Raw genomic sequence first — 26,507 nt, forward strand, 5'->3', positions numbered from 1 at the left:
CTGAGGTTGGAGTCCCCGAGTCACCAATGAATGAGGCCTTGGAAAAGCCAATCCTTGATCTTGTTTTCTCACCTCAAGAAAGTACAGTAGGGCACCTGAGTAGCTCGGTGTGTCTGCCTTCGGCTCAGGTCATGGTCCCAGAGTCTTGGGATCTAGTCCTGCATCATTGGGCTCCCTGCTCAGTGGGGAGTCTGCTTCTCTCTCTGCCCACCCCCCTTGTGGGAGTGTGCTCTTGCTCTCTCACTCTCTGTCTCTTTTTAAAAAAAAGTACAATACTTCTTAGGTTTTGAGAATCAAATGACTTAATACATGTGTTGAAAGTATTTGTAGATTACAAATTTAATTTAGAAGCAGTGGGTATAAATGACTTGATAATTTAATAGTAAAAGGAAGAAATAAGGAATAATAGTTGGAGGGCACTGGAACATTTGAGTTTTTCCCCTGATGAAAGAACTGAGGTGAAGAGCACGGGGCTTACCCTCCTGGAGGTCAGTTTAGTAGGAAGGAAATACAAGATTCTGGGTGCTAGTGGCCGTGGACAGGTAGGTGGCTGCGTAAGAGAGAGACTGATACATATGCACATATAACATAGGATTGGATCAAGTGTGTGGTGTTTTGTGACCCACTTATTTTTATTTCATATTAATCACTTCCCCGTGTCTTTATTATACAACATGACTAGTAATTGCACAGTATTCTACTCTGCTATAGCTGTACGATCTGTCCCTTATTATGGGATAGTATTTCAGGTATGGGTGCCATACCTGAATGTTTACCATAAGGTAAACATTTCTTGACAAATTTATACCACCCTTGTGGTTTCCTATAAGTGGAATTCAAGTCAAAAGATGTGAACATTAAGAAATTTTGATTGTTCCCCTAAATACTGTTACTTCACCAGAGGTCAGTGTTCATTTATTGTACCCTTGACAACAGTGAAATAATTTTTTGTCAATTTGGTAGGTTAAAAAAATACCCCTTTTTGGGACTAATCTTGTTTTTGTGTGGTAGTCATCTACAAATTTGTAAGAGCTCTTCTATGGCAGGGTCATTCTAGACATCTTTCCTAGTTCCTCACTTGTATTTTAATTTTGTTCTTTATTTTGAATCTGTAGGCAGAACAATCAATTTTCCATTATATTTCATTTTTAATTTTCTTCAAAGAAACCTTGAATGTACAATTAGGCCACCTTATTTTGAAATAGTCTAAATCAGGCTACTTATCTTGAAATCTATATTAAGCAGGTGATTCAGTTCAGAGATTCACTTTAAATACTTGGGTGGGGGTAATGAAGGCCAATTCTGGTTAAATGCAGGCGGAGAAAAAGCTTATTTATTAAGCAATTGAATATAGCCTGGGATGAAAAGTTGTATTCAGGATTTGTATCTAAACACCCACATCCCAAGAAGTTAATTACAGGTTATAAAATAAACTGGCTCAACACGTTGTCTGAATGAAGACCCAAACTTTTAACATTTTCTGAGGTGTGTGTTATATAGAGTTTTAGTGGAATTTCTTTAACGGTTTTGATTATCAGTTTCTACATATTTTCCTGTCCCAAATTACTTCCCTTTCACGATCATTTATATGGGTACCTCATTTGAATGAGAATTCATCTTTCAAGTTCATGTTCATTTAGAAGTCAACTTGTTTAATAAAGATAATCCTTTGAAATTTATATCCAGTGTAATTGTCTTTATCTTTCTGTACAATGTTACAGGCAGAAACAGTTTTCTCTCAGGAGGAAAAAGCCAAGTGACTCAGGTTGTAAGCAAAACCAGATGTAGCTGGAGGAAGAAAAAGTTCTATTCTTTGTTACTTTTTATCCCCTACTGCCAGTCCCATTCTCAAATGGGGAAGTTTCCATTTTCACCTGTATTCAAACATCTCAATCCCTCTCCATTGCCAAACCAACTAAGGTGGGATAGTATCTTCCTTCTTTGAAAAAGAGGCAGGTGTATGAATTTCAAGTATGGGTTGGTTGAACAGTAGTGTGTGGAGAAACTTGATGAGGTTTAGGGTTGGTTGGTTTTGATTGTGCAGCGGGCAGGATATTAGGGAAGCAAGGGACCACCTTGTACAATAGACTTAGCAATAGAGCCAACCCTTCTCTTTACACATGGTTCACAAAACCCACACCTAACAACTGACATATGTAAACATTCCACATTACAGTGAAATATACTGGTGTGTATATTAAACCAATATATTTTAATGACAATTAGGATACTATTTTGACACCTTATCAAATTGGAACAGTTGTAGGGATCTTCCATCCTGTAATAACAGTGTATCGGTTGGATCAACAAAAACTAGTTAAATACTATCCCTTAACTGCATTCTTAACAATCTAGGAAATGTAGGATTAGAAGCCAGAAAGTTAGGGTTGAAGAGTGATGGATGGATGGGTCAGCACAATTTTATCCGTATCGGTGGTAAAACATTTGGTATGTTATTTTAAAATGTGTTGATGCTCTCTCAAATTGTTCCAGTTTAAGGTATCATATTTACTGTTATTTCATTGCAAATTGGTCAGGATGAACAGTATTAGAGATCTCGATAAGTGGCAGCTGAAGAGATTGAAGAGTTAAATCCTGTATTCGGTTCACCTGAATCCTGCCATCGATCAGTCGGGGAAGCCTGAGCAAACCACTCGACCACTTCGAGCCCGAGTTGCCATCTGGAAAAACGGGACTCCACTGAGAAATCGTCTTCAGAAAACAAGATGCTTTCCGGAATCTTTTCCCATCAGACTCCTATCAGCCCTCAGGTGGGCTGCCCAGCCGGCGCTCCTTACACAGACCGCCTACTGTGCCCCTCACAATGACGCCCACCGTGGCCCCGCCTCCCACCTGTCGGGGCCCCGCCTTCATCCCGCCGCGGCCCCACCTCCCACCTGCCGTGGCCCTGCCTCCATCCCACCGCAGCCCCGCCTCCCGGCCGCCGAGGCCCCGCCTCCCTCTCGCGCAGCTTTTCCGGGAACCGAGCCCTCCCCCAGCCCATGCGAAGCCGCGGCCGCCGGCGCCGCCCCCTCCGCGCGCCCGCGTGCCGCAGCCCGCGCCGCCTGTCGCCGCCGCGCGCCTCTGCCACCCCGCGCCGCTGCCGCCGCCGCCGTGCTCGCTGGCTGGCCCGGTGCGGGCGCCCGGCTCCCGCTGCCGAAGAGGACCAGCAGCGCCGCCGCCACCCCTCCGGTCCGGGCCCCGGCCCCGCCCCGGGCCCCGGCCCCAGCCCCCTGCCCGGCCGGGCGATGAAGTGTCACTATGAAGCGCTGGGGGTGCGGCGCGACGCCAGCGAGGAGGAGCTCAAGAAGGCCTATCGGAAGCTGGCCCTGAAATGGCACCCGGGTAACTACTCCGCAACCGTCGCAGCCCTTGCAAAAGCCGGGCCCCCGCCACCCTTGGCCCCCCTCTTCCCGGAATAACTCCGGGACCCTGGCCAGTCTCGACCTGCCCGCCCTGTAACTCCCCTCGCCCTGGGAACCCCGCCCGCGTCCCCGACCAGGTGCCCTGCGCAGTGCTCTTCCCGCCGGGCGTCCTCCTCGCCCGTCGGCGGGCGCATCCCTCACCCCAGGCTTCACTCGAGCCCGGGGCAGCCCGTCCCTCCCCAGACGTTCCCCTGCTCACCCACCCCGACGCTACCCGCAGTGGCACCTGATGGGGAGTACACTTCACCCGCTCCTCCCACCCCTTCGCAGACACCACCGAGGGAGCAGGAGTCCTGAGCTCTCGAGTTTGGCCCTTGCTTGAGTCTCTGCCGCTCAACAGCCCTTAACTTCATCACGGAATCCCAGCTACCCAAGAGTAATTTATGGCCCCTTATTGAAATTAAGACAAAGAAGCTAGTAAACTGTCTTTTAAATAGCTGTGCTTCCCACGCCCTTCCCTTTCCCAGTAAGCTGTTGAAACACAGACCTCTGTACTCCACTTCGGATGTTTTGCAGATTGAAAGTTTTAATTGGGTGTCTTCCCCTAGGGAAGTTTGTATGTGTACTTAGAAGTATGCTTCCTTTGGATGTTTTAGTTGGTGGCACTTCAGCCCTGTGTGACTTTTGTGAAGTAATCTGATCTTTCAGACTGGGAAACTAAGGCTGTAGTTGAATATCAGCTTTTTGAGGCTTATAAGAGGTTTACATATTAGCATGTTTATAGAATCTCTGCTATGTACAAGTCACCATAGTAAGGTTCTGAAATGCTAAGACATCTCTGGGAAAACATGCTGTAAACCACGAAAAGTTAAATACAAGTGCAAACAAAATAGCACAACCTACATAATTGGTAGTTGGGTTAATAAAACAACTAATAAATGCCCCAGGAATTCAGGGGAGGGAGTTTTCACTATGTCCTGAGGGGCAGCGAGGCTTCCCCTTGGCAGAGGAGCCTAGATTTTTAGCTGGATCCTAACGAAATGGAATTTGGAAAAGTGAGCTTAAGAGTAGAGGGAAGAGCATCGTGGTGGACAAAAGGTGGTCCAGGTGACAGTTTGACTGATGGCAGTATTAATTGGAAATCTGAAAATACGGGTTGAGAGAAGAGCTGAAGGAAGGGCCTGGACCCAAAGTCAAAAGGTAATGTCTATAGTTGGTGGAACAAGAAATAAAGGTATGGGTTTGTTAAAGTGACGATTACCAACAGAGGAACTAAACAAATGTGATATATATCGGAAAGGAAGAAGTAAGTAAGCTAAACATTCATCACGGCAGGAAGCCAGTGGCTATATCCAAAATTAATAAATCCAAAAATAGTATAGAAACATATTCTTAGAGGAATGGGGGTTGTCATCAGAGATTGAGTTAGGAATTAGAAGGAAGTTAGGAATTCCTGACTCTTCTGGCTGGGAAAGTGTGAGGAAGAGGATTAATGCTTGTGACCAAATGCATATATAATTTTGATGATAATATGAAGATGTTTTTGAGTATAGTTTTAAGATTAGATTGTAAAGGGTCTTGAATGTTAGGCTAAGGACTGTGAAATTTGTATTTCCAATAAGGGAGGGTCGAAGATGTCTTGATGTGATACTGTGGGGGCGGCTGAGTGGATTGAAGAGGAACGGGGACAGAAGTCAGGTAGTGTCCACCATGGCAAGGAAGGGCCCACACCGGGCTGGGGGTCAGTGGGAGGGAAGGGCAAGGCCGGGTTGAAGAGATGCTATGAAGGAAAAATGATCAGATTTGGTGATTAATTGGAAATCAGTGCAAGGAAGGAAGGAAGGAAGAAGTATGTAAACGTTACTAAAACATCAGTTAACTATTTTGAAACCAAACTGGTTAGAAACGAAATGTGAATGTCTTCTCTGAATGTCATCATAAATCATAACATCCTAAATATCTTTTGGTTTGAAGATGCCTGTACATTTAAAGGATACATACTCTACAGGCAACACATGATTTTGATATATTTTGCTGTGCTGGCTTGTTAAGTCCAGCAGTCAGCAAATGTTTAATTCATTCTATGTGCAAGGTCCTGTGTTAAATGTTTCTGAGGTTAACATAGGGGCTTTGCTTCAAAGAATAATTTGAACTTCAAAAAGAAAGGCTGCTCATTTTTCATTGTTAAAGGTATTTCTTTGTTTTTTGTTTTTTTTTAATTAGCAACTGAAAATAATTTTCAGTAGGGTCAACATTACTTCCTAGTGAGATCACTCCTTGTGAAAGGAAGGCTTTTATTTGATGACTGCCGTGAGCACTTTACTGTGTGAATGAGACAGGAATGGTCCCTGCTCTGCGGCCATGTAGAGTCATCAGGGAGTCCCAGGAAAACAGGTAGTTTCAGTCTGGTGAGGGATAAGGGTGGTATGAAGGCAAGTACAAGATGCTTATGAGCACACGTGCCTGACCTGGACTGGGTTTCTGTGTGGGTGGGATAGATGTGCATCCCTGAAGAAGTGACCTCTAAGGCAAGACCGAAAGCCAGAAAGAAGGGAGTACAGGTGGAGGGAGGCCAGACAAAGCATGACAGTGCAGGAAGGGCAAAGAGGGGAGCATGACCAGGTAAGCATAAGTCAGGTCTGGGAAGTTGGGGTAAACTGGATGAGGTAGATTGGATTTTAACCTAAGGGCAGTGGGAAGCAGGGGGAAAGATAGGTTTTTGTTTGTCAGGTATCTCTCTGGCCATGAGGGAGAGAGTGGATTGGAGTAGGCAAGACTGGAAGTAGGGAGACCAGGAGGTCAGAGTACATTCAAGTCACCATGATGACCACAGGACCTGGGAATGGAAACTTCTGAGTCAAGTGCCAGAATTCTCAGTGAATTAAGGGGGAGTGGTTGAGTGATGTGATGGGCTTTGGTGGCATTCACCTTATGCCCTAACTCAGCCCAAAGTCAGTGAGAAGGGGAAGAAGGTGGCGTTGGCCAATGGTATGAATCTGGAAGGAATGCTAGTGTGCCCTTGGGGGTGAGTAAAGGACCAGCAGGTAGGAGGACGCCAGCTCCAGCCCCAGACCTGCCATATGAGGGCTGTGGCTGAAGGAGCCCAAGAAGGAAGCCATGCAGGGAAGTGGTGTTCTCAGAGAGCCTGGCTTCAGTCAAGGCAGGATTTAAAAGGCTCAATCCATGGAATTTTCCAGAAGGCACTGCAAAAAAGTTTGGGAGGGAGTAGAAGAGTGTGTGAGTGGATTGAGAGAAAAGCATGAAGAATAGTGTGAGAATGCCTTTTAAATTTTGATGACTGGATTTGCAATACCTGTGGCCTTTGTGTGTGGCTAATAATGTGGGCTTTTTGTTTCTTTACTATTGCTTTTTAACTTACTTCACTTTTTTTTTTTAAGATTTTTATTTATTTATTTATTTGACAGAGAGAGGGACAGTGAGAGAGGGAACACAAGCAGGGGGAGTGGGAGAGGGAGAAGCAGGCTTCCTGCCGAGCAAGGAGCCCGATGTGGGGCTCGATCCCAGGACCCTGGGATCATGACCTGAGCCGAAGGCAGACGCTTAACCGACTGAGCCACCCAGGCACCCCTTAACTTACTGCACTTATGTGTTTAGATCTCAGTTTAACATTATAGTCAACCAGTTCAGGTATATTTAAGTGAAATAAGCCATATGACAGACTGAAAAACTTATTTAAGAAAGACGCTTTAGTAAGAGGCTAGATCTTATTTTCAGCTGGTACATTGATGGGCTTTCTGCGTTTAAAAGCTTGAGCTTTCTCCAAACTTCTTTGGAGGAGGAAGGAAGGGTGTGGGAAGAAACAGGACAACGAAGTACAGTACTGATTAAAAGGTGAAGAAGAACCACCCACATACCTCCCCCAGTCACCTTTTTTGTTTTATGTGGGAAGATTTATTTGCTGGCGTTTTCTGCCATTCTGCCTTAATTGGGACTCTGCTTTTTTATTTATGACAAAGTTTATGAATGATTTGATGAAGATGTAGAAATCATGAGTATTTTTGAATCATGAAAGCTGTAGAAATCATGACTCTCACCTTGAAGGCATATCTGGACTGTGTTCAGCTGCATGTGACAGGAAGGTGGCGACAGTAACTAAACCAAATAGTTTTATTTTTCTCACCTAGCAAGAAATCCCGAGGGGACTCGTCTTGGTAGCTCCAGCTCTTGAGGAGACCATCAAAGACCTCCGTTGTCCTGATCCTAAGGCTTGAGCGCTCGCACCAAGTGTAAGCAAGTAAGGCTCAGAGCTCAAAGTTTCTTGCTCTCACGTTGAGGTGCAGAGACAGGCAGGCGAGCCGCTGTGTAGCACTTCTCCTCCAGGAGGCCTGTGGACTCTGCTCGGCACCTTTCAGGTGGGCCCTCACTTACTGGCCAGCGTGGCCGTTGGGGGTCCCAGGGAGCAGAGCGGAGGAGGAAAGGATAGTGCAGGCACAGAGAGTGCGTGCTAGTTGCCTTGTAAGGAAGTTCTTGAAAGCAGGCATGGAACATTCTTACAGGTGTTACACATCAGAGCATAGTCACAGTCATGCGAAGCTTCAAAGGAGACAGAAATGGAGGCTTTATAATGGGACCAGGTGCGCACCACAAAGTCAGGTCTCGCTTGTTCCTGGAAGAAGAGAATAAACTAGCAGTCTCTGTCTCAATCCTCATAATCACCTGTAGGCTTTATACCCTGACTTTGGGCTGAGGTAAGGCCATAAGGTGAGTGCCACCAAAGCCCATCTCTTTCATATGGAAAATACAATTTTTCCTGGGCAGTTTCACTTGGTAGGTGTATGCTTCTCTCTCATTGGCTAAAACTGGGTCACCTGATCTCCCCAACCTCAAGAAAGTCTGGGGAGGTGAATTTTTTAGCTGGGTACATTACTAATGTGAACAAAATCAGGGTTTTGTTAGGAAGAAGAAGAGACTAGATGCTGGGTAGGCAGCTAGTAGTATCTTTCACAGAGTGGGGATCAAAATTTAAAATAATTCCAACAGGGCACTGAGTGTCCTGTATTACCTAAAACCTGATTGCAACAGGGCCACAACGAGATGGAATTTGGTAGTATTAGTTGGAAATAACAGAAAACCTAACCAATAAATAAAGGGTTTTTTTTCTTTCTCTCACCACAAGAAGGTTTGGAGGTAGGTGCCTGCTGGCATTGTTCCTTAATATCACTGAATCTCTTGGCTTTTTCTTCACAGTCTCAAGATGGCTGCTGAAGCGCCAAACATCATGTCCACATGCAAGACAAGAAGAAAGAGGAAGGAAAGAAAATACACTAATAGACTTCTGCTGACCTCCTTATTGATCAGAGCTGTGTCATATAGCCATTCCTAGCAGCAAGGGAGGCTGGAAAGCAAGTCCTTGAGCTTAGCCTCCACAGTAGAGGCTGCAGGAGAAAAGGGGAGAGGTGTTGGATGAACTAACCTTCAATGTCTGCCACAGAATGGATCCAGAGCTCTATCAGAGTTTTTAAAAAGTCCGTTATATAGTTACCACTTGGCTTGTCAGTATGAAACCTGCATGAAACTTTGTCAGCTGTAAATTCAGAATGATTTAACGTGATGCTGTTGTGGAAAGTTAACGTAATGAGCTCTAGTGATTAAAAGTAGAGTGTGAAGAAGAGGAAGTAATGAATGGCTCCTTGATTATTGGTGCCTGTTTCTGACTGCATTAGAAGTAGAGGATTATGGTGTGTCATGAGAAATGGGAATATTTAGTGCCGGGGAAAGGTGGACTTTGAGATAACCATTGGCTGTCTTCAGAGGGGCTGCACTGTGGACGGGGATTTAGACTGGCATTGTATCACTTGCCATTTACAGCTAGGCTGCGGGGATGGAAGAGTTTTTTTCTTTTGATTTAAAGTTACCATGATTCTAAAATGATATTGAAAGCTTTTTAGGTTAAAGCATCTTAGTAAAGAGAGCTATGGCAAATTGCTGCACTAGAGAAAGTATTGTCCGTGATAGTGGTCGAGCAGAAAATCGCCTGAAGGACTGGACACCCAGTGTGATGGTACCTAAAAAGAGGAGGCAGGATGCCTTCAACGGTCTTGTTCTAAGGCTGCAAGATTATTCCTAGGGAATGTGTTTCTGTCCTATTTTTCCTCTGGCCTCTTAGAGGGCAAGTATTGAGTTGTAGCTTATAAGATTTTGGTATGCTCCAGAGTAGATTGAAAACATTTTACTTTCTGAGTATATTAGGTATCTATTGCTACATAACAAATTACCAAAAACTTAGGGCTTAAACCTATAAACACAGCAAACATTCATTATATTGGACTCAGTTTCTGAGGATCAGAGTGTGGGAATGGCTTAGCTGGGTGGTTTGGGCTCAGGGTTCCTCATTGGGAAAATCCGCTTTTCAGTCTCTTCCACATGGTAGTGGCAGGCCTTATTTCCTTGCTGGCTGTGGGCCAGAGGCCTCTGTTCTCCACGTGGGCCACCCGAGTGTCTTCTTGCTGTGGCAGCTGGCTACTCCCAGAGTGATCCAAGAAAGCGAGAGCCCAACATGGAAACTGCAGCCTTTTATAAACTAATCTCAGAAGTAATTTAGCGTGCCATCATCATTTCTACTGCCTGCTGTTGGTCACACAGACCAACCCTGGTGACCTATGAAGGGGCTCCACAGGGTGTGAATGCCAGGAGGTGGGGATCCTTGGGGGCCATCTTGGAAGCTGCCTACCTCCCTGAGGCAGAGATGCTCTCTGATTCATAGTTAAGGAAGCACAGCTAAGAGAAGAATAATTAGTATATATTTTTAAAGCTTTATGAGATTTATTTTGGTCTACGTTGATAAAAAAGAAAAAACATAAAGACCATGCGAACAATAAACATAATTTAGCACTAAATAGTAACAGTCCTTCTGTTACTGATTTGATATGTATATTTTGCTTTTTCTAAAAATAAAAATATACTATCTAAAAATAAATAGTATACTACTCAGGGTTTTCCATTTGTGGATATCCAGATTGAGTGCTCAGTGATGCACCAAGGCTTAGGGGAAAGCATGCAATTTCTCCTCAAGTAGTTACTTCTCACATACCCTGATTATCAACTCTCACCAGGATCTCTTTGCTTTTCCCTGATTGTTTTTCTTTGTTTTGTACACTCCTCATCTATTTATGGCATTTGTGATGGAAGAGGTCCCTTTTAGATTCTGTCCTCTACCTGTTTGATGACTGAATATCTGTGACTTTATTTTAACAGATAAAAATCTGGATAATGCCGCAGAAGCAGCTGAACAATTTAAATTAATCCAAGCAGCATATGATGTGTTGAGTGACCCTCAGGAAAGAGCATGGTGAGCATCACACTGTCCCTCCTATCTTAGTGTATTTTGTTGGGAAGAATTATCAATAGAAGGTCTAAAAAAATGTATATTTGTCAGATGTTTCGGTGTGTTCTGAGGTATCTGTCACCTATTCATTATAGAAAATGCAGTATTATAAACATCGGGGTGCACGTATCCCTTCGGATCCCTACATTTGTATCTTTGGGGTAAATACCCCGATGTTTATAACAGCAATGTCCACAATAGCCAAACTATGGAAAGAGCCAAGGTGTCCATTGACAGATGAATGGATAAAGAAGATGTGGTGTATATATACAATGGAATATTACGCAGCCATCAAAAGGAATGAAATCTTGCCATTTGCAACGACATGGTTGGAACTGGAGGGTATTAGGCTGAGCGAAGTCAGTCAGTCAGAGAAAGACATGTATCATATGATCTCACTGATATGAGGAATTCTTAATCTCAGGAAGCAAGCTGAGGGTTGCTGGAATGGTGGGGGGTGGGAGGGATGGGGTGGCTGGGTGATGGACATTGGGGAGGGTATGTGTTATGGTAAGCGCTGTGAATTGTGTAAGACTGTTGAATCACAGACCTGTACCTCTGAAACAAATAATACATTATATGTTAAAAAAAAGAAGAAGATAGCAGGAAGGGAAAAATGGGGGGGGAGTTGGAGGGGGAGACGAACCATGAGAGACTATGGACTCTGAGAAACAAACTGAGGGTTCTAGAGGGGAGAGGGGTGGAGGGATGGGTTAGCCTGGTGATGGGTATTAAAGAGGGCACTTACTGAATAGAGCACTGGGTGTTATATGCAAACAATGAATTATGGAACACTACATCAGAAACTAATGATGTAATGTATGGTGATTAACATAATAAAATAAAATAAAATAAAGAAAATGCAGTATTAGAGTCGGAAGGAACCTTAGAGGTGAATATTCCAATTATTTTATAGGTGGTGGAACAAAGCTTGGCAATATTGGATAGATTTAACTTCGATACTTGTGAAGTAACTTCTCATTAAATGGGATCTCTGGTGTATGACAAGTTTACTGGCGTTAGACAAGAATGTTGACTTGTCCTTAAAAACAGAGTGCTTCAGAGCAAGAATTGCGTATAAAGACCTACTTTATATGAAGAAATGGAGTTAAGCTTCTGTATCTAAGACAGATACTTTTACTTTTGATGACCTGACAATTTAATACCATTTTCAGACAAAAATTTCTTTTTTTTTTTTTTAAAGATTTTATTTATTTTAGAGAGAGAGAGTGAGCATGGGGGGGGAGGGGCAGAGGGAGAGGCAGACTCCCCGCTGAGCAAGGAGCCTGATGTGGGACTCGATCCCAGGACCCTGGGATCATGACCTGAGCTGAAGGCAGATGCTTAACACACTGAGCCACCCAGGTGCCCCCAGACAAAAATTTCTATGTTTAAATTTAAATTTTCAGATTCTTGATGAACTTTTTCCTACAAAGGAATAGATTTTAAGCCCGGACATAACTGTGCAAGAGCCTGCTGTTATAAAGAGCAGGTGGGTGTTCAGTGTTGCTGCGCGAGTCTTGTGTGTGTTAAACAGCGTACCACACAGCTGGCTCTCGAGAGAGAAAGGCTGTAAAAAAAAAAATTCTCTAACAGTTGTCTTTTAGGTGAAAAACCAGAGAATCCTACATTTTTCTCCTCCTGAAAAATTTGGAGATGTGGCCTTAGAAATGCTTTTGCTTTCCTTTAGGAAATTTAAATTCTTTCCTGACTTCCTTGGCTCTGTCCGCTTCTCCAGATCTCAGGAGGCCTTCCTGTGCTAAGGACTCTCTTGTCTTTTTGTCTGAAGCCCCTGCCATTAACTCTCCTGTGACCTGCAGGCCAGACTGCACAGTTACTAGGAGCACTGTCCTTCCGGTGCAGGAGACCCGGGTTGGAATTCTAGCTTTGCTGCGTATTGGGTTTGTGATTATGGACAAATTGTTTAGTATCACTGAGCTTCAGTTTCCTGTTATATCTTTGGGGGTAAGAACTAACGTTATAGAGTTATTATAAGGAGTAATTGTGTGTATGTGAAACTCACAGATTGTTTACATAAACCTAGGAAGAGTCTTGCTCTGGTCTATGTTGGTAAATCTGATCACAAATATATAATCAGTCTGTGGAGCAGATTATGTCCAGTGCTGGCCTATTTAGTAATATTTCTTACCTGTAGAAATGCAGTTAACTTTCTGGGGGAGTCATGGAAATTCCCTGGCTTGTTAAATTGCATTGTTCATATGGGTGAGTACTATACAATGCCTCCATCGTATTGGAAGTTGCAGTCATAGTTTTAATCAGTTCTCTGAAGGATTTCATGTTGATATTTAAAAAAAATTTTTTTAGTATGGATTGGACACATTAAAATGTATAATAATTTGGCTGTTTCAGAGTAAAGCGTCCTTCTGAAATCTTACTTATTCAGTGGTCACTGAGGGGATACTAATTTGTCTTGTTTGTTTAGGTATGATAATCATAGAGAGGCTCTGCTTAAAGGTGGGCTTGATGGGGAATATCAAGACGACAGCTTAGATTTGCTTCACTATTTCACTGTGACCTGTTACTCTGGTTATGGAGATGATGAAAAGGTAAATGAACTTACTCTTAATTTCTGACCAAGCACGAGACTTTCAAACAAAGAAAATTCTCAAAATTATTTTATAATAGGTGAAACAGTGTTCATTTTGAAAAGTGAAAAAATATTGCCTTCATATTTAAACTGTCGGCATATGAAAACCTCCAGTTGAAACCTAAATGCTCTTGCAGTGACAGAGCTTGAGCCCTTAATTCTTTAATGTTAAAGTTTTTCATGTTACATTTTAAAATCATAATCGGTGATTAGACTATACAAGTATTAAGAATTTGTGCTCCTGCTACTGTTTTTTAGGGCTTTTATACAGTTTATCGTAACGTTTTTGAAATGATTGCGAAGGAAGAACTAGAATCTGTGTTAGAAGAGGAGATGGAAGATTTCCCCACTTTTGGAGACTCCCAGAGTGACTATGATACGGTAAAAGAAAATTGCTTTGCCATTTTATAATTAGCATTTACCGGTGTGTTTTCTCCCCACTTCTTCTTCTTCTTCTTTTTTTTTTTTTTAAGATTTATTTATTTGAGATAGAGAATGAAGGAGAGAGCATGAGCAGGGGGGACAGAGGGAGAGGGAGAAGCAGGCTCCAGACTGAGCAAGGAGCCCGATGTGGGGCTCGATCCCAGGACCCTGGGATCATGACCTGTGCCAAAGGCAATCGCTTAACCAACTGAGCCACCCAGGCACCCCGTCCCCATTTCTTTAGTTAAGCATGGATCCTAGGTCTTGGTCCTATACTGTGACTAAGTCTCTTCCTCTCTCTCCCTTCCTGGAGGGACTTTCAGTGCCCTCAGAGCATCCTTCTTTACTTTTTCCTGTTTTTTTAAGCAGGGTCCCATCCCATTCATCACCTCATTCAGTTTGTTCTGGAGAGTGATTTATTCTGTAAAGCCGTAAGAGGACTGTCTTCTCCATTGACTAGTAGTGATGTTATGTATATGAAAAAGGAGAAGATGTTTTGCATCACTGATATTTGCTGCCTTGCTGAGGAAAAAAATCTTACACCTCAGCATTTTACTTGTTTTTTTTTGTCTCTAGGTAGTCCATCCTTTCTATGCCTATTGGCAGAGTTTCTGCACTCAGAAGAACTTTGCTTGGAAGGAAGAATATGATACACGACAAGCTTCAAACCGCTGGGAGAAACGAGCCATGGAAAAAGAAAACAAAAAGATTCGCGACAAAGCAAGGAAGGAGAAGAACGAGCTTGTGCGCCAGCTGGTCGCATTCATCCGTAAGAGAGACAGAAGAGTGCAGGCACATCGGAAGCTCGTGGAGGAACAGAACGCCGAGAAAGCCAGGAAGGCGGAGGAGATGAGGCGGCAGCAGAAGCTGAAGCAGGCCAAGTACGGGATGCACTGGGATGCCCCTTGCCCCATAGAGATGTGGGGCTAGGCCTGATGGGGCGCTTTCACAGGGGTAGGAGGGCCACATCCACATCCTGGCTGCATCAGCCACCCTTGCATTGCATGTTTGCCTTCAGAGGTCCTTTATACTTGAGATCCTTTCCAGACTCTTGTGAGATGTAATAGTAATGACTGTCCATTGATCTCTTCTTCTGGACCAGGCCCTGTTCTATGCACTTTTGTCCTAGCAGTTCTGCAAAGTAAGTTCTGGCTTTTCTCCTTGTCCTTTTGAGGAGGTGAGGCAGACGGGTCCGAGATCCCATAGCTGGGAAGTCACAGAGGCGGGCCTCGGACCCAAGATGCCGGCGCAGTGCCCCTGTTCTGCCCCACCTCGCAGTCCTGCCTCTTTGATGGCACGCTCCAGACCTTTAGTTCGTTTTCGTGCCTTTAATGCTCTGTTACTTGCAGTTAGTGTAAAAGCATTGTGTCCAGAGCATTGTAGCATTCTTTTAAAGATTATTCACCTCTTACAAATTCTACCCCCCCACCCTTCATTTTTGGAAAATGAGCACTTTACTCGCCACTTAGGATTTAAAAACACCTCAAGACTTTTAATAACTTGCTAAGAGTTATAGGTTTCAAAACCCATTATCTAATAGAGTAGTTAAAATCAACCACATAACAGATAAGCAATTGCCCCCACTTGAACTCAACACTGACGGTGGAGGAAGAAGCTCTGTAGGGCATGGGTTGGAAGCCTATGGGGTAAGTAGAACCAGCGTGGAGACCTGATTCTCAGCGTAAGTGGGGCTGTGCTGTGTGTCTAGACTGGCCGAGCAGTACAAGGAACAGAGCTGGATGACCGTGGCCGACCTGGAGAAGGAGCTCAAGGAGATGGAGGCGCGCTATGAGAAGGAGTTTGGAGATGGATCAGATGAAGATGACACAGAGGAATCTGAGCTTAAAGATGGGCACGATGGTAACTTCATTCCTTAGGAAACTCGAGAAAGTGAATGTTTCTGTGCGCAGGCATTGTGCACCCAGGGTGCTCACAGGGGGCAGTCGGAAGCGGGGGCCTGGCTGCATCCTGGGAACGCCAGAGTCCACTCCACTGCTGCTGGGACCTGTGTTGCCGGGGTGTTCGTGTCCATTTGCTTTCTAAGCAGAGCTGGAAATCTGGATTTTTAGGGAACCTCTTCCAGTTCTTAAACGTGGCAGACAATTAAAATGAAAAACAATATTGTATAGGCCAAGCAAAGGTAGACCACTGACGTTGTCTAGTCCCGAGACTACTACAGATAAACAAGAGTTTATCTGATTAATAAACTCTTTCCTGACCATGCTTTAAACAGTTTATGCTTCTGGCTGCATAAATAAATTTGGCAAATAGGCATATTGACAGGTGTGACTGTTGGTTACTTAAAAACCTGCAATGAAGCTCCGTAGGTCAAGTTTTAATAGCAGCTCTTTCCAGAAAAAATTGTACAGGAGTCTACGTAGTGTATATAAATTCTTCCTCTCATTTCTGACTTTGTTGAGGGGCTCCTCCTGGTGTGCTGAAAACTGTCCTTTTGGTGCCTCTCTTGTGAGAGCATGTGACTACCTGAACAGGAGAGGAGTAGGCATTGTGGAGAATAACCTGACCTTTTGAGTTGTCTCTAGCTATTCCATGAGGAATAATGTGGAAGGATCTAGCACAGTTTCACCTTATCTGTAAATGTGTTTTAGACTAGTAGCCAAATGACAAAATGATGGACTTTTATTTACTCAAAATGATTATGAAATTTTCTATTAATGACTTAGAAGTAGTTTTTGAGCAAGTCTTTTGAAAATTATAATGCATTCTATAAACGTGAGGTGGCATAATTAGAGTTTTATGTAAAATTTATGAAGTCCTTTCACATGCAAGAGCTTTTACACAATACCCCTTACATGTATGTTTTGCTCATAGAATGATTTCCCTTTTACTGAAGAGGAAGATAAGATTCTGAGAAGCTTTGGCATATAGGCCTGCCATATGTTCATTTTTAGATCCAGATTTTGACTTCAAATCCAACATTCTTCATTAACTATTTGATTAATTGTTTATATAATGAAAGGGTACAGGTAATTGCACAATAACACCATTTATTAAACATTAATACTAGATAGAATGAGTTTTGATCATTTATGATTTCAATGAGAATGTCTTTCAAAGTCCTGTTAATATCACTTACTTATAAAGAACCAAAATGTAGACTATAGAAGAGATACCTTGGGATCTTTATTGATCTCATTGTATGATCCCATTTATTGATCTCAGTAGCAGTCAGTTTACTTGTTTATTTCTTATGAAGATAGATGGGATTTTGCAAAGACTTTTAGTTCAGGCTTTGAGTTGCTTAGATTTTGTGGACTTTATTGATAGTAATTATTTCATTGTAATAAAGCCCAAGCTTATAAAAAAACAAGGGTATAAAGACGTGTTAAAGTTTACATATAATATGCTCTTTAATGACCAGCCTGTCAAATAGTGATGGAGTGTTATAAACTAAAGCATTTAAGAGTAGATTACAGTTACAAATGTGTTTGCATCGAATCTTGCTCAAGGGGGAAACTGAAAAACCTTTGTTGAAAGAACTGCTTTGTGGTAGAACTATCAAAGTGGCATTTGATTTTCTGAACTTAGCTCACACTGAGAACTTTGAGAAGACTTAGTCTTCTCAGTAGACTTAAGAGAAGAACTGGAAAGATAATGTGGTTGATTTGGAAGCCTCCCCTTATAATTCAGGACTGCTTTTAAAAAGCTCAAATCCTGGTAACGTTATTTGTTTTTTGTAAGGAAATACAATTTCTAACTTGTGTGTGATATTAGATTGTTACTGAAGACATGTAATTTGTTAACATGTTTTAGATTTGTGTTCTATTCAAACAGGATTCTTACTGTCGGCTTCCTTCTCTCAGGTAAAGACAGTGATGAGGCTGAGGATGCTGAGCTGTACGATGACCTTTACTGCCCAGCGTGTGACAAATCTTTCAAGACAGAAAAGGCGTAAGTTTAAGATCTTTGGACTCCCCTTTTCTTCCAAGGTGAACTAGAACACTGAAAGCCCTAAAAAGAAAGTGCTCGTAGCAGTGGGTCACCAGCCCTCCTCCATGTTCTCTTGGGGGATTTCTGGCCAGCAGAGGAGGTAGGATTTGTACTGGTGGTGAATAAGCACGTTGTGCTGATTCTCATTCATGCTGCTTTTTAAAACCTGGATGCACCTCCATGTTGCTGCTTGTTGCGACAAAGAAGGCAGGTCACAGACGAGGAGGCTGGACCAAAGCTAGTCTCTGTTGTTGGTGGCAGACCCCCTTCCAGCCATCACACTCCCGTGTGCTGCCAACCTGGAACTTTAAACGTGTCCTGCCTAAATTTTACTTGCTGAAGTGGAGGGACTTCGCCTTTTGGAAATGAGGAAGAAGAGAGAAGTATTTAAAGGGATACTATTATAAAGAGAGGAGAAAGAATAGGGCAGAAAACAAAAGTAGAGTCAGCAAGGGACAAAGAAACAAAACACACTCAGGGAAGGAGAAAGGAGACCGAAGGATGCCAGTGGGGGTGTGGGAGTCGTAAAAGGTGTTGGTGTGGAACCCCGAGGGGAAAAAACTGTAGAGTGGTAAGAGACGTGGCAAGGGCAGAAGAGTCAGAAACGGGAAGACAAAAGCAACAGTGAAGGAGATCTAAAAAATTACTTTATTTGGAAACGATGCCAGACTTAGAAGTTGCAAGGACAGAATACAGAGCGCCCGATTCACCTGACATTTTGCCCCATTTGGTGCACCCCTTCTCTCTCTCTCCCCCCACCTCCGCTGCTCCACGCACCGTTTTTCCCTGAAAAATTTGAGAGTAGGTTACGTGCATAATGCTTGTCTACCTCTAAATACTTCAGTATGTATTCCTTAAGAATAAGGCTGTTCTGGTAGATGATCACAGGACCACTGTCAGCTTCAGGAAATTTGTTAACACTGGTATGTTCCTTTCATCTCCTTTACCACCCGAATCCCCCTTCTGTCAGCACATCCTCTGTTCACGTCCTGTACGGAGTCTCTTCCACTCCAATCGGGATCCGGTCTAGGTTCATGGATTGCGTTCATTTATTTAGTCTTATTTAATCTGGATCAGTTCCCTTGTCTGTGCCATTGTTAACTCCAGAATACGGGCCCTTTAAAACCTTTTTTTTACTGGAGTATTTATCGTCTTGAGTGTCCGTCTCCTCATGATTAGATTCTGTGTCTCCAGCTGGAATACTGCGTCAACATGTGCTGCTCTCGGGTCTCCATTTCTAGAAGCATACAATGTCTGCATCTGTCTGCCCTTCTTTGGTGGTGATAGTTTTGATCAGCCAGCCAGGACGCTGTCTGATTTTTTCACTGTAGAGTTAGCATTCTTTTCCCCTTGCGACAGATTTTACCTTATAGCCTGTTTAATCTGTGGGGAGACACTTTAAAGTTAGGCAAGTATCTTGCTCCTCAGAATGTCCTAGATTTGGCATTCATTGATGATTTCAGCTTATGGCACTTGGCACCATAATGGTTCCAAAAGGGGGCTTTTCTAGTACCAGTGCTCCTTCTCCATTATTAGTCCTCAGTAGGCCTTCTGCTCTCAATAAGAGCCCTACCTTTCCTCCATCTAGCTATCTATTATGAGTATGAATTTGTGAAGTTTTTCAGTGTTTTCGAATTTATTCCTGTACTTTTCATGCTCAAACTTTTCCAGATACGATTAGTGAGAGTTCCTCCAAGGTGGCTCCTGTGTCCTTTTGACATGTCCCAGTCATTTTTTTGAGCACTTACTTTCTGGCACAAGATGTTCCAATTTTTCTAAGAAACCATGGTATGAAGGAGAATTTTAGTGGAAAGGAAGAGTAGCAACTGAGACTAGAAAACCCAAGTCTGAACAGATGAGATAAAGTGGATAGTATGGACGTAAGTTTCCTACTTTCTTGTTCGTCTAATAACTCTGGTACTTAAGTGTTGTCAACCCTATTTTGTGGAGTGTTACTTCATGGCCCACAGATGCACTGAAAGAGACAGGGCTCAGAAAGTTTTAGGCAGACGGGTGTAGATGTGTCTGAACTCACATTTAGGAAGGTGGGAGTGAGAAGAGAGAGCCCTCTTGAGAAGGCGAAAGACGGTTATTGAAAAAAGCAAAAGGGGGTAAACTACTCTGGTACCTGAGGCCCTCACATCGTAACCCAAGCAGTCTTCTCTTCAAGTTGGAATGTTGTCTTGTAATTTCTCAGCATCTTCCAAAGCCCACAGTGCAACCTGGAACGTGCACACGCTTGGCTAATACTCAGTGATTAAGAGGAAACAGTGGAGAAGTCTTGAATTTTAAGAATTGGAAAATAAAAATAATAAAGATTTTGACCAAAAAAAAATTGGAAGAAAATATGTAGATGAAGGGACAGAGGGAAAGGAGAATGCTGGGATACAGGGAAGAAGAGCACCACTGTGGGCTGGCCGTGTCCTCCTGCCTGAGAGGTCTGACAGGGTGGTTCTGCTTCTCTTTGTAGGATCCCCAACATTTTGCTTCCGGTAATGGGGAAAAATGAATTTTAACATGGTTGCATTTATTCAGCCACATATTTGGGCACATACAAATCCTCTTGTGGTTACTAATGTCAGATTGTTCTTTCAGCATGAGGAATCATGAAAAATCAAAGAAGCATCGGGAAATGGTTGCCTTGTTAAAACAACAGTTGGAGGAGGAGGAAGAAAATTTTTCAGGACCTCCAACTGATGAAAATTCATTGAATGCCAATTCTGAGGAAGAAATAGAAGATGCACCAAAACAAAAGTACTTCTAAAAATGCTTCTAGACATACCACATTAGAGATGAGATTGCATTTAAATGCTATTTTATCTAAGAAGTTATTCTGTTATGCTAATATTTTTCCACATTTTTTTCTGCATAAGGGAACTTACAGTATTGAAACGGGTAAAGCATGATGTCAAATAGAATTTTTACAGAATATATTATGACTATTAAAAGCACTTTTGTACCTAGGTAATTGATATGCTAATTACCATCAATGGAACCACCGTTCTAATTTTCTAATGATAATGTGAATATTTTCTTTTTAATATCTTATGATATTAAATACTTTGAAAATTTCACTTCTCTCTGTATCAGTAGTGTTTTAGTACTCTTTTTCTTCACTTAGTAAGTAGTCACAGAGTTAAATATTTGACATTTTGATTTATATTTATTCTTAGGCTTTCCAAAAAGCAGAAGAAAAAGAAACAGAAACCAGCACAGGTATGTTGAAAAAGTTTTATTAACATTAAATATCAAACATAAAGTTGGACTGCTTTTGTTTACTCAGTATAGTTTGTATTAAGGAAAGGGATTTTTCACTCTATAATTTTATGTTGATTATAAAACAGATTGAAGGGAGTTGAAAACAATTTTCTTTTTTCATCATTTTACCGCCATTAATATGTATGTAGCGAATTTACTTAATTACTGTCGTCGATGTGTCTTAAAATTTTGCAAATGAAATTAATTCCCAGATACTAATTAGCTGAGTGATCATATTAAAAAAATATCTGGACACATGTGATGACTGGGTCTTTAAATCAAGATAACAGTTAAAATCAGAAATATGTGAAAATCTGAGGGTTGATTATTGTATATCTAGGTTTCTTTTGCCAACAACAAATGAAATTTTGCAAAAGAAACGTTTGGTTAGAAATGTGTAATGATTATGAGTCTTGAAAAAATGTTTCTTAGTATTACTCAGAAATGTAAGTAGCTAAAATTTCACACCTGGCGTCTAAATCCAATCTCAAGAATATTTTTAAATAAAAAGTTATTATGTTATATATGTGTAACAATCCTGTAGACGTATAAACACCCAACGAGCTTGTCCATTTTACTAAGGATATTTGGTGGTTCTTAAGGGAATGGAATTGATTTCTGTGCTATTTAATATAATCTCATTATATTAGCTTATATTAAGTATTAAATATTACAGTTCTTTTTGAAAACTGAAAATATTTTTAAGAAAATTTAGTTAACACAATAAGTTTTTGTAAAACTTTAGATTTGGCTATTTAAATGGTTATATATTTGAAAGTAGTTTTTATCTGTCTCATATTCCAAAAATGATACATGATACATGAACTTATCACTGTTAAAATTTGTGACTTGGAACTTGTGTTTCAATTATAAAACCACATAGCAAGTTCTGTGTTCCTTTTTAAAATGACTCATACCGTCTTCTACCCAGAGACTCTATAGTCATTAGCTTAGAACATTTCCTCTCTCCAGAACCACTAGAATAAACACAAGATAAGAGAGATTTATACCTAACCCAAGCCTATCTTGTCTCAAGTCAGGAAGGGTAGGTCCTATAGATTGCAGTAATAAACACATGTATTTGTGTTTCCTTACCAATGAAAATGCTTCGTTTACTACCCCATTTTTTTCCCCTCCAAAGCTGTATTCCTTTATAGTAATACCTTTTGTTGATGATTTCTGATTCTATCAGGAAGAAAGTCCCAGTTCAGACCTAGTTGTATGTAGCACTTTTCCCAATGTTTTCTCAGTTCTTTTTGAAGGGAAGGTAGCGTGGAGACGTGAACTAGTAGATTGAAGAGCAGCAAATACAGAGAATCAGGAAACTTCAGACTGGGAGAGTTTTCTGTATGGTCAGAAAAAAAATTTGCATAACCCGACAGGATGGTAAAAGAAAACCCAGAAAACTGAAATTGAATGTAAACAGAGGACCCTGGCTGACAGAAAGGAGGAATTTAAGTCATCTTTGAGCACAGTACTCTGAACACCCTCCATGGGACACATTCCAAAGACAAAATTACCTGCAAAAAAATAAATCTTGAATTTAATAGATATTTTGGTGCTAATATTTTTGCTAGAAATGTGTAACCTGAATCTAATCCTAAGAAGACAATCAGACAAAGCCAGACTGTGGAATAGAATAGCCAGCAGATTGTCAATATCATGAAAGACAAAAAGTAGGGCTGTGGTTCTGGAACAAAGGAGATTCAAGTGGCATAACCACTACACGCAGCATATGGTCCTTGATTGTCGCTCACAAGGAGAGGATGTTACTGGGTTGTGAATATGGATTATGGAGCAGATCACATCAGCATTAAATTCTTGAGTATGAAGAGAGTATTGTGGGGATGTAGGAGTGTGTTTTTGTTCTTAGGAGACACATGGGAAGTGTCATGATATCCATCTGTAACTTACTTTCATCATTCTGGGTATGGGGTTGGGGTGTGTGTGTGCTGAGAGGAGGGAGGAAGGGAAGGGAAAGCAAATGTGGCAAGATGTTGCCCCAACCCAAACCAACAACAACAAACACTCTTCACGGAGTGAAGGTATGTTTGCCAAGCTTTGTCTTTTCTATAATGCTTATTTGCTGGGTTTTTTTTTTTTTTTTTTCTAACTACAAAAGTAATAGGTGCTCATTGCAGATCATTTGGGAAATATAGAGAACTATAAATATCACTCCTAATTCTGCCAATAGATACTACTTAGAATTAAATTGTAATCAGACATTATGTATAATTTTCTTTTATATTTTAGCTAATATGTTGTAAGTACTCTTCCACAAAATTGAATCAGTGTCTTTGCAAACATGATTTTTAAGAACTTCATAATTCCCTCCATAATTCAACCATTCACTTATTGAACATATGGATTGTTTCCAGTTTTTTCCTAATATTTCTGTAATGAGCATTCATGTTTTTAAATTATTACCTGCTTTTTCTTTTTACTTCCTGAAGATCTGCTTCTCCAGAGCGTACAGGACATTGTAATTGTTTAGTATAATTATTTGGTATCATAAGCTGGGATTATTACTGTTATTTATTTTGTAATGCATACATGTTTTATTACCTAGAATTATGATGATAATTTCAATGAAAATGGAACTGGAGAAGAAGTAAAGGTTGAATCAGAAGATACCAACTTAAATCAAGACCGTGCCAAAGAATTGGATGGGAGTCCCCAAGAAAGTATCCGTGTCACTAAGACTGTCGAACTCTGTGATGATCCAAAAAGTGAAGCTAAGAAGTAAGTCAAGTTGATGGTGTTTTCTAATTAATGTTGGTAGGGAAAATATTTTTTCATATCTCAAATAACACCTTTCCCACGATTGATGAAGCAGATCAGGTGTATCAGTGACTTGTACATTTATCCAGACAGACATCCCACTGTATACAGACGAAGTGTGTTGGGAAGAGGATACTAGGGGAATGTGGTCACAGACATTTCAGCAACATAGCCCGAATCAGAAAGGCACTTTGATCTAGTTTCTATCCTGCTGAGGTCCTTATTTCATCCTAGATCAGTAATCCTTGACACTCACATGAGAACAAGTCTCCTGATGAGGCTGCGCCCCACTTGTCTGGAGCATCCAGAACCGTGTGTCCATGCTCATGGCTGCCGTCCTGTGCTGGGCCCCACAGTGCAGGTCACCAGGATCTGTACCCACAGCCTGGGGCCTTCCTGCTGGCAGGGGCCCCGGAATGTTCTTGCCTCACAGGGTCACAGTGGCTGGCCAGAGGAAGGTCTCTCTCGGGGGAGAGAGCATTCCTGGTCCTCTCCTTCCCGCCTTGTCTTACTTTCTTGTCTCCGGCCGCCTCTGTTCCTCCAGAGCTTACTTCTCGAGGAAAGGTCTGAACAGTAAGTAGCGTCAGGTCCCTGTCTAGGACCGCGAGGAAGAGTTCAAATGACAGAGTAAAGTGGGAGCCTGAGTTGCCAGCGCTTATGACCATTGGAGCAGCAGCGACGGGGCGGCGCAGTGCACGTGGGCGTTTAGGAGTTGGCGTCAATGGGGCAAACACGGTGGTGGAGGCCTGGAGCTGGGCCTGGAGCTCTGGGAGAAGGAAGGCAGGGAACCGCACAGTCCTGTAACGTGTCGTAGCTTGTGTTTCAGCTGTTTAAGTAAATTCCTTAGTTTTGGTGTCAAATGTGACATCTACTGTGATTTAAAGTTGCTCTTGAAAGCTCTTCATTTCAGATGTGAAAACTAATTAGGTTGGCCATTAAAATTAATGAGTTAGCCTTTAAAGTGCATGTCACTCTTTTGAGTCTTCTTGGGAGCAAAATAACAGTTGAAAGGGATACATTATTATATATACATTATTATTGGATTGTAAGAATTCTATGATTGATTTTCCAGTGCTCCTAAACCCAAAGGAAAGAAAGCCAAAGATACGAAGAAATCTGTCCAAGTACCTGCTGAACCACAGACAGTGGTAGGTCAAAGTCATATTGACATATTTTCAGTGGACCTTGTTTCAGCACTGTAATCTGAATTCTTAATTGGATTCTGAAGATGTTTTGGTGAGCCCTTCTGCACCCGCTGTACAGGTGGGGCTCCACCAACGGTGTTTCTTGACGAATGTCGAATTTGTATCTGTGCTCCTGTTACCGTTGTTCTGTAAAAGTAAAAGGCACGTTGGGAATAGCAGGCTAACAGAACAGTTACTGCTCAGTTTTCTGTTACCTTGAAATCTAAGGCCTCAGTCTAGTCCACACAGTGCATACTGTTAAATGTCTCAGGCCTCTTAAAGTTGATGGAGTCGGTTGATGGGACTTCTATGAACAGCTGCCTCTTTTGAGCCTGTCTTAATGGCCGTCATTTTGTTAAAAGGTCTTTGTTTTGAATTATTTGATTGTTGATCTCAACATGAAAACCTAAATCACTGCTCTCAGTTAATAACACTTGCTCTTATTTATGATTTTTTTCCCTCTTCAGAGTGATGTTCTTATCAGCTGTGCAACCTGCCATAGTGAATTTCCATCCCGGAATAAACTTTTTGACCATCTGAAGGCCACAGGTCATGCAAGAGCACCTTCATCATGTTCTTTAAACAGTGTAACAAGTAGTCGAAGTAAGAAAGAGAAACGTAAAAACAGATAGAAATTCTGCCAACGCTTTTTCTTTTTGATTGTCTCTAGATTTTGAAACCAAAAACTGAACTGAAGTCATCTAAAGAGTTAAAATTTCGGTGATCTGCAATTTATTGCATTGTGGAAGATTATTTTTTATCTTGTAAAAACATTTTTTTTTGTTTAATATATATTTTTTAAACATTTCATTAGTGATTGAATTCTACTTTGCCATCTGAATTGACTTGAATGTCTCAAAACAGGTACATATTGTAAAGTATACATTCTTGATTTCTCTTGGCTCACATGGACAGAAATGTACAGGGAGAATTAAATTATTTTAACACATACAAATGCTCCTTTCTGTTTTATTTTGTGGATTTCACATAGTATTTTTATATGATTCAGTGCTTCTGTATTCTGTTTCATGATCTGTCAAAGACTCAGTTTGTTTTAAAATCATCATAGATTTTTTTCCTCACCTGATTCCATGACTTCAGTTCTGATTTTTTAAATTATTTCGATTTAACCTATTGTTGATTACTGTATTTTTTCCCTCAAGGACAGTGGTAGGTAGAAACTAATTGAACATATATGGTTATGTTTCAAGACTAGCATCTCAGGGTATAACCATGGTGATTTAATTTGAGATTTTATAGGTAATTCTCAATAAGATATATCTTTTGGTGTTTTGCTCTGATTTAAATTGTGGAGGTGGAAGCAAATCAATGTATATGGCACTTCCTCCTTTGGCACGGTGCTGGCCATAAAGCGTGACGGATCCAGGAGGCGGGTGGCTCAGATTTAACAAAGCATATTCTGCCTTGGGATTTTTTTCTTCACTATTTTCAGAAGTTCTTAATTTTTTTTTCATCATTTATGGAAAACAACTTTTTTAATAAAAGTTTTTTCATAGGGCTGATATTTATGCCATCCATTCTGTAGCAGAGATGAATATTAACTCGAAAAACGGAGAATGGTCGAAAATGAG

General features: G+C 41.6%; 1 protein-coding gene across 1 annotated transcript; it reads left to right on the forward strand.

Annotated features, from left to right (window-relative positions):
- The first annotated feature begins 3,105 nt into the window (after positions 1 to 3,105).
- On the forward strand, positions 3,106 to 26,002 carry LOC118006481 (dnaJ homolog subfamily C member 21). The gene is made up of 12 exons (XM_034999155.1): positions 3,106 to 3,345; positions 10,581 to 10,674; positions 13,154 to 13,277; positions 13,577 to 13,699; positions 14,318 to 14,622; positions 15,450 to 15,601; positions 17,566 to 17,653; positions 20,288 to 20,446; positions 20,866 to 20,908; positions 23,520 to 23,692; positions 24,804 to 24,879; positions 25,383 to 26,002. Exons 1-12 carry the CDS (start codon positions 3,249 to 3,251, stop codon positions 25,545 to 25,547), a joined length of 1,599 nt encoding a protein of 532 aa, XP_034855046.1. The 5' UTR covers positions 3,106 to 3,248; the 3' UTR covers positions 25,548 to 26,002.
- Positions 26,003 to 26,507: the final 505 nt, after the last annotated feature.

Source organism: Mirounga leonina, unplaced genomic scaffold (assembly GCF_011800145.1).
Source record: "Mirounga leonina isolate KUSES-001 unplaced genomic scaffold, KU_Mleo_1.0 Mir_97, whole genome shotgun sequence".
NCBI classification, from domain to species: Eukaryota; Metazoa; Chordata; class Mammalia; order Carnivora; family Phocidae; genus Mirounga; species Mirounga leonina.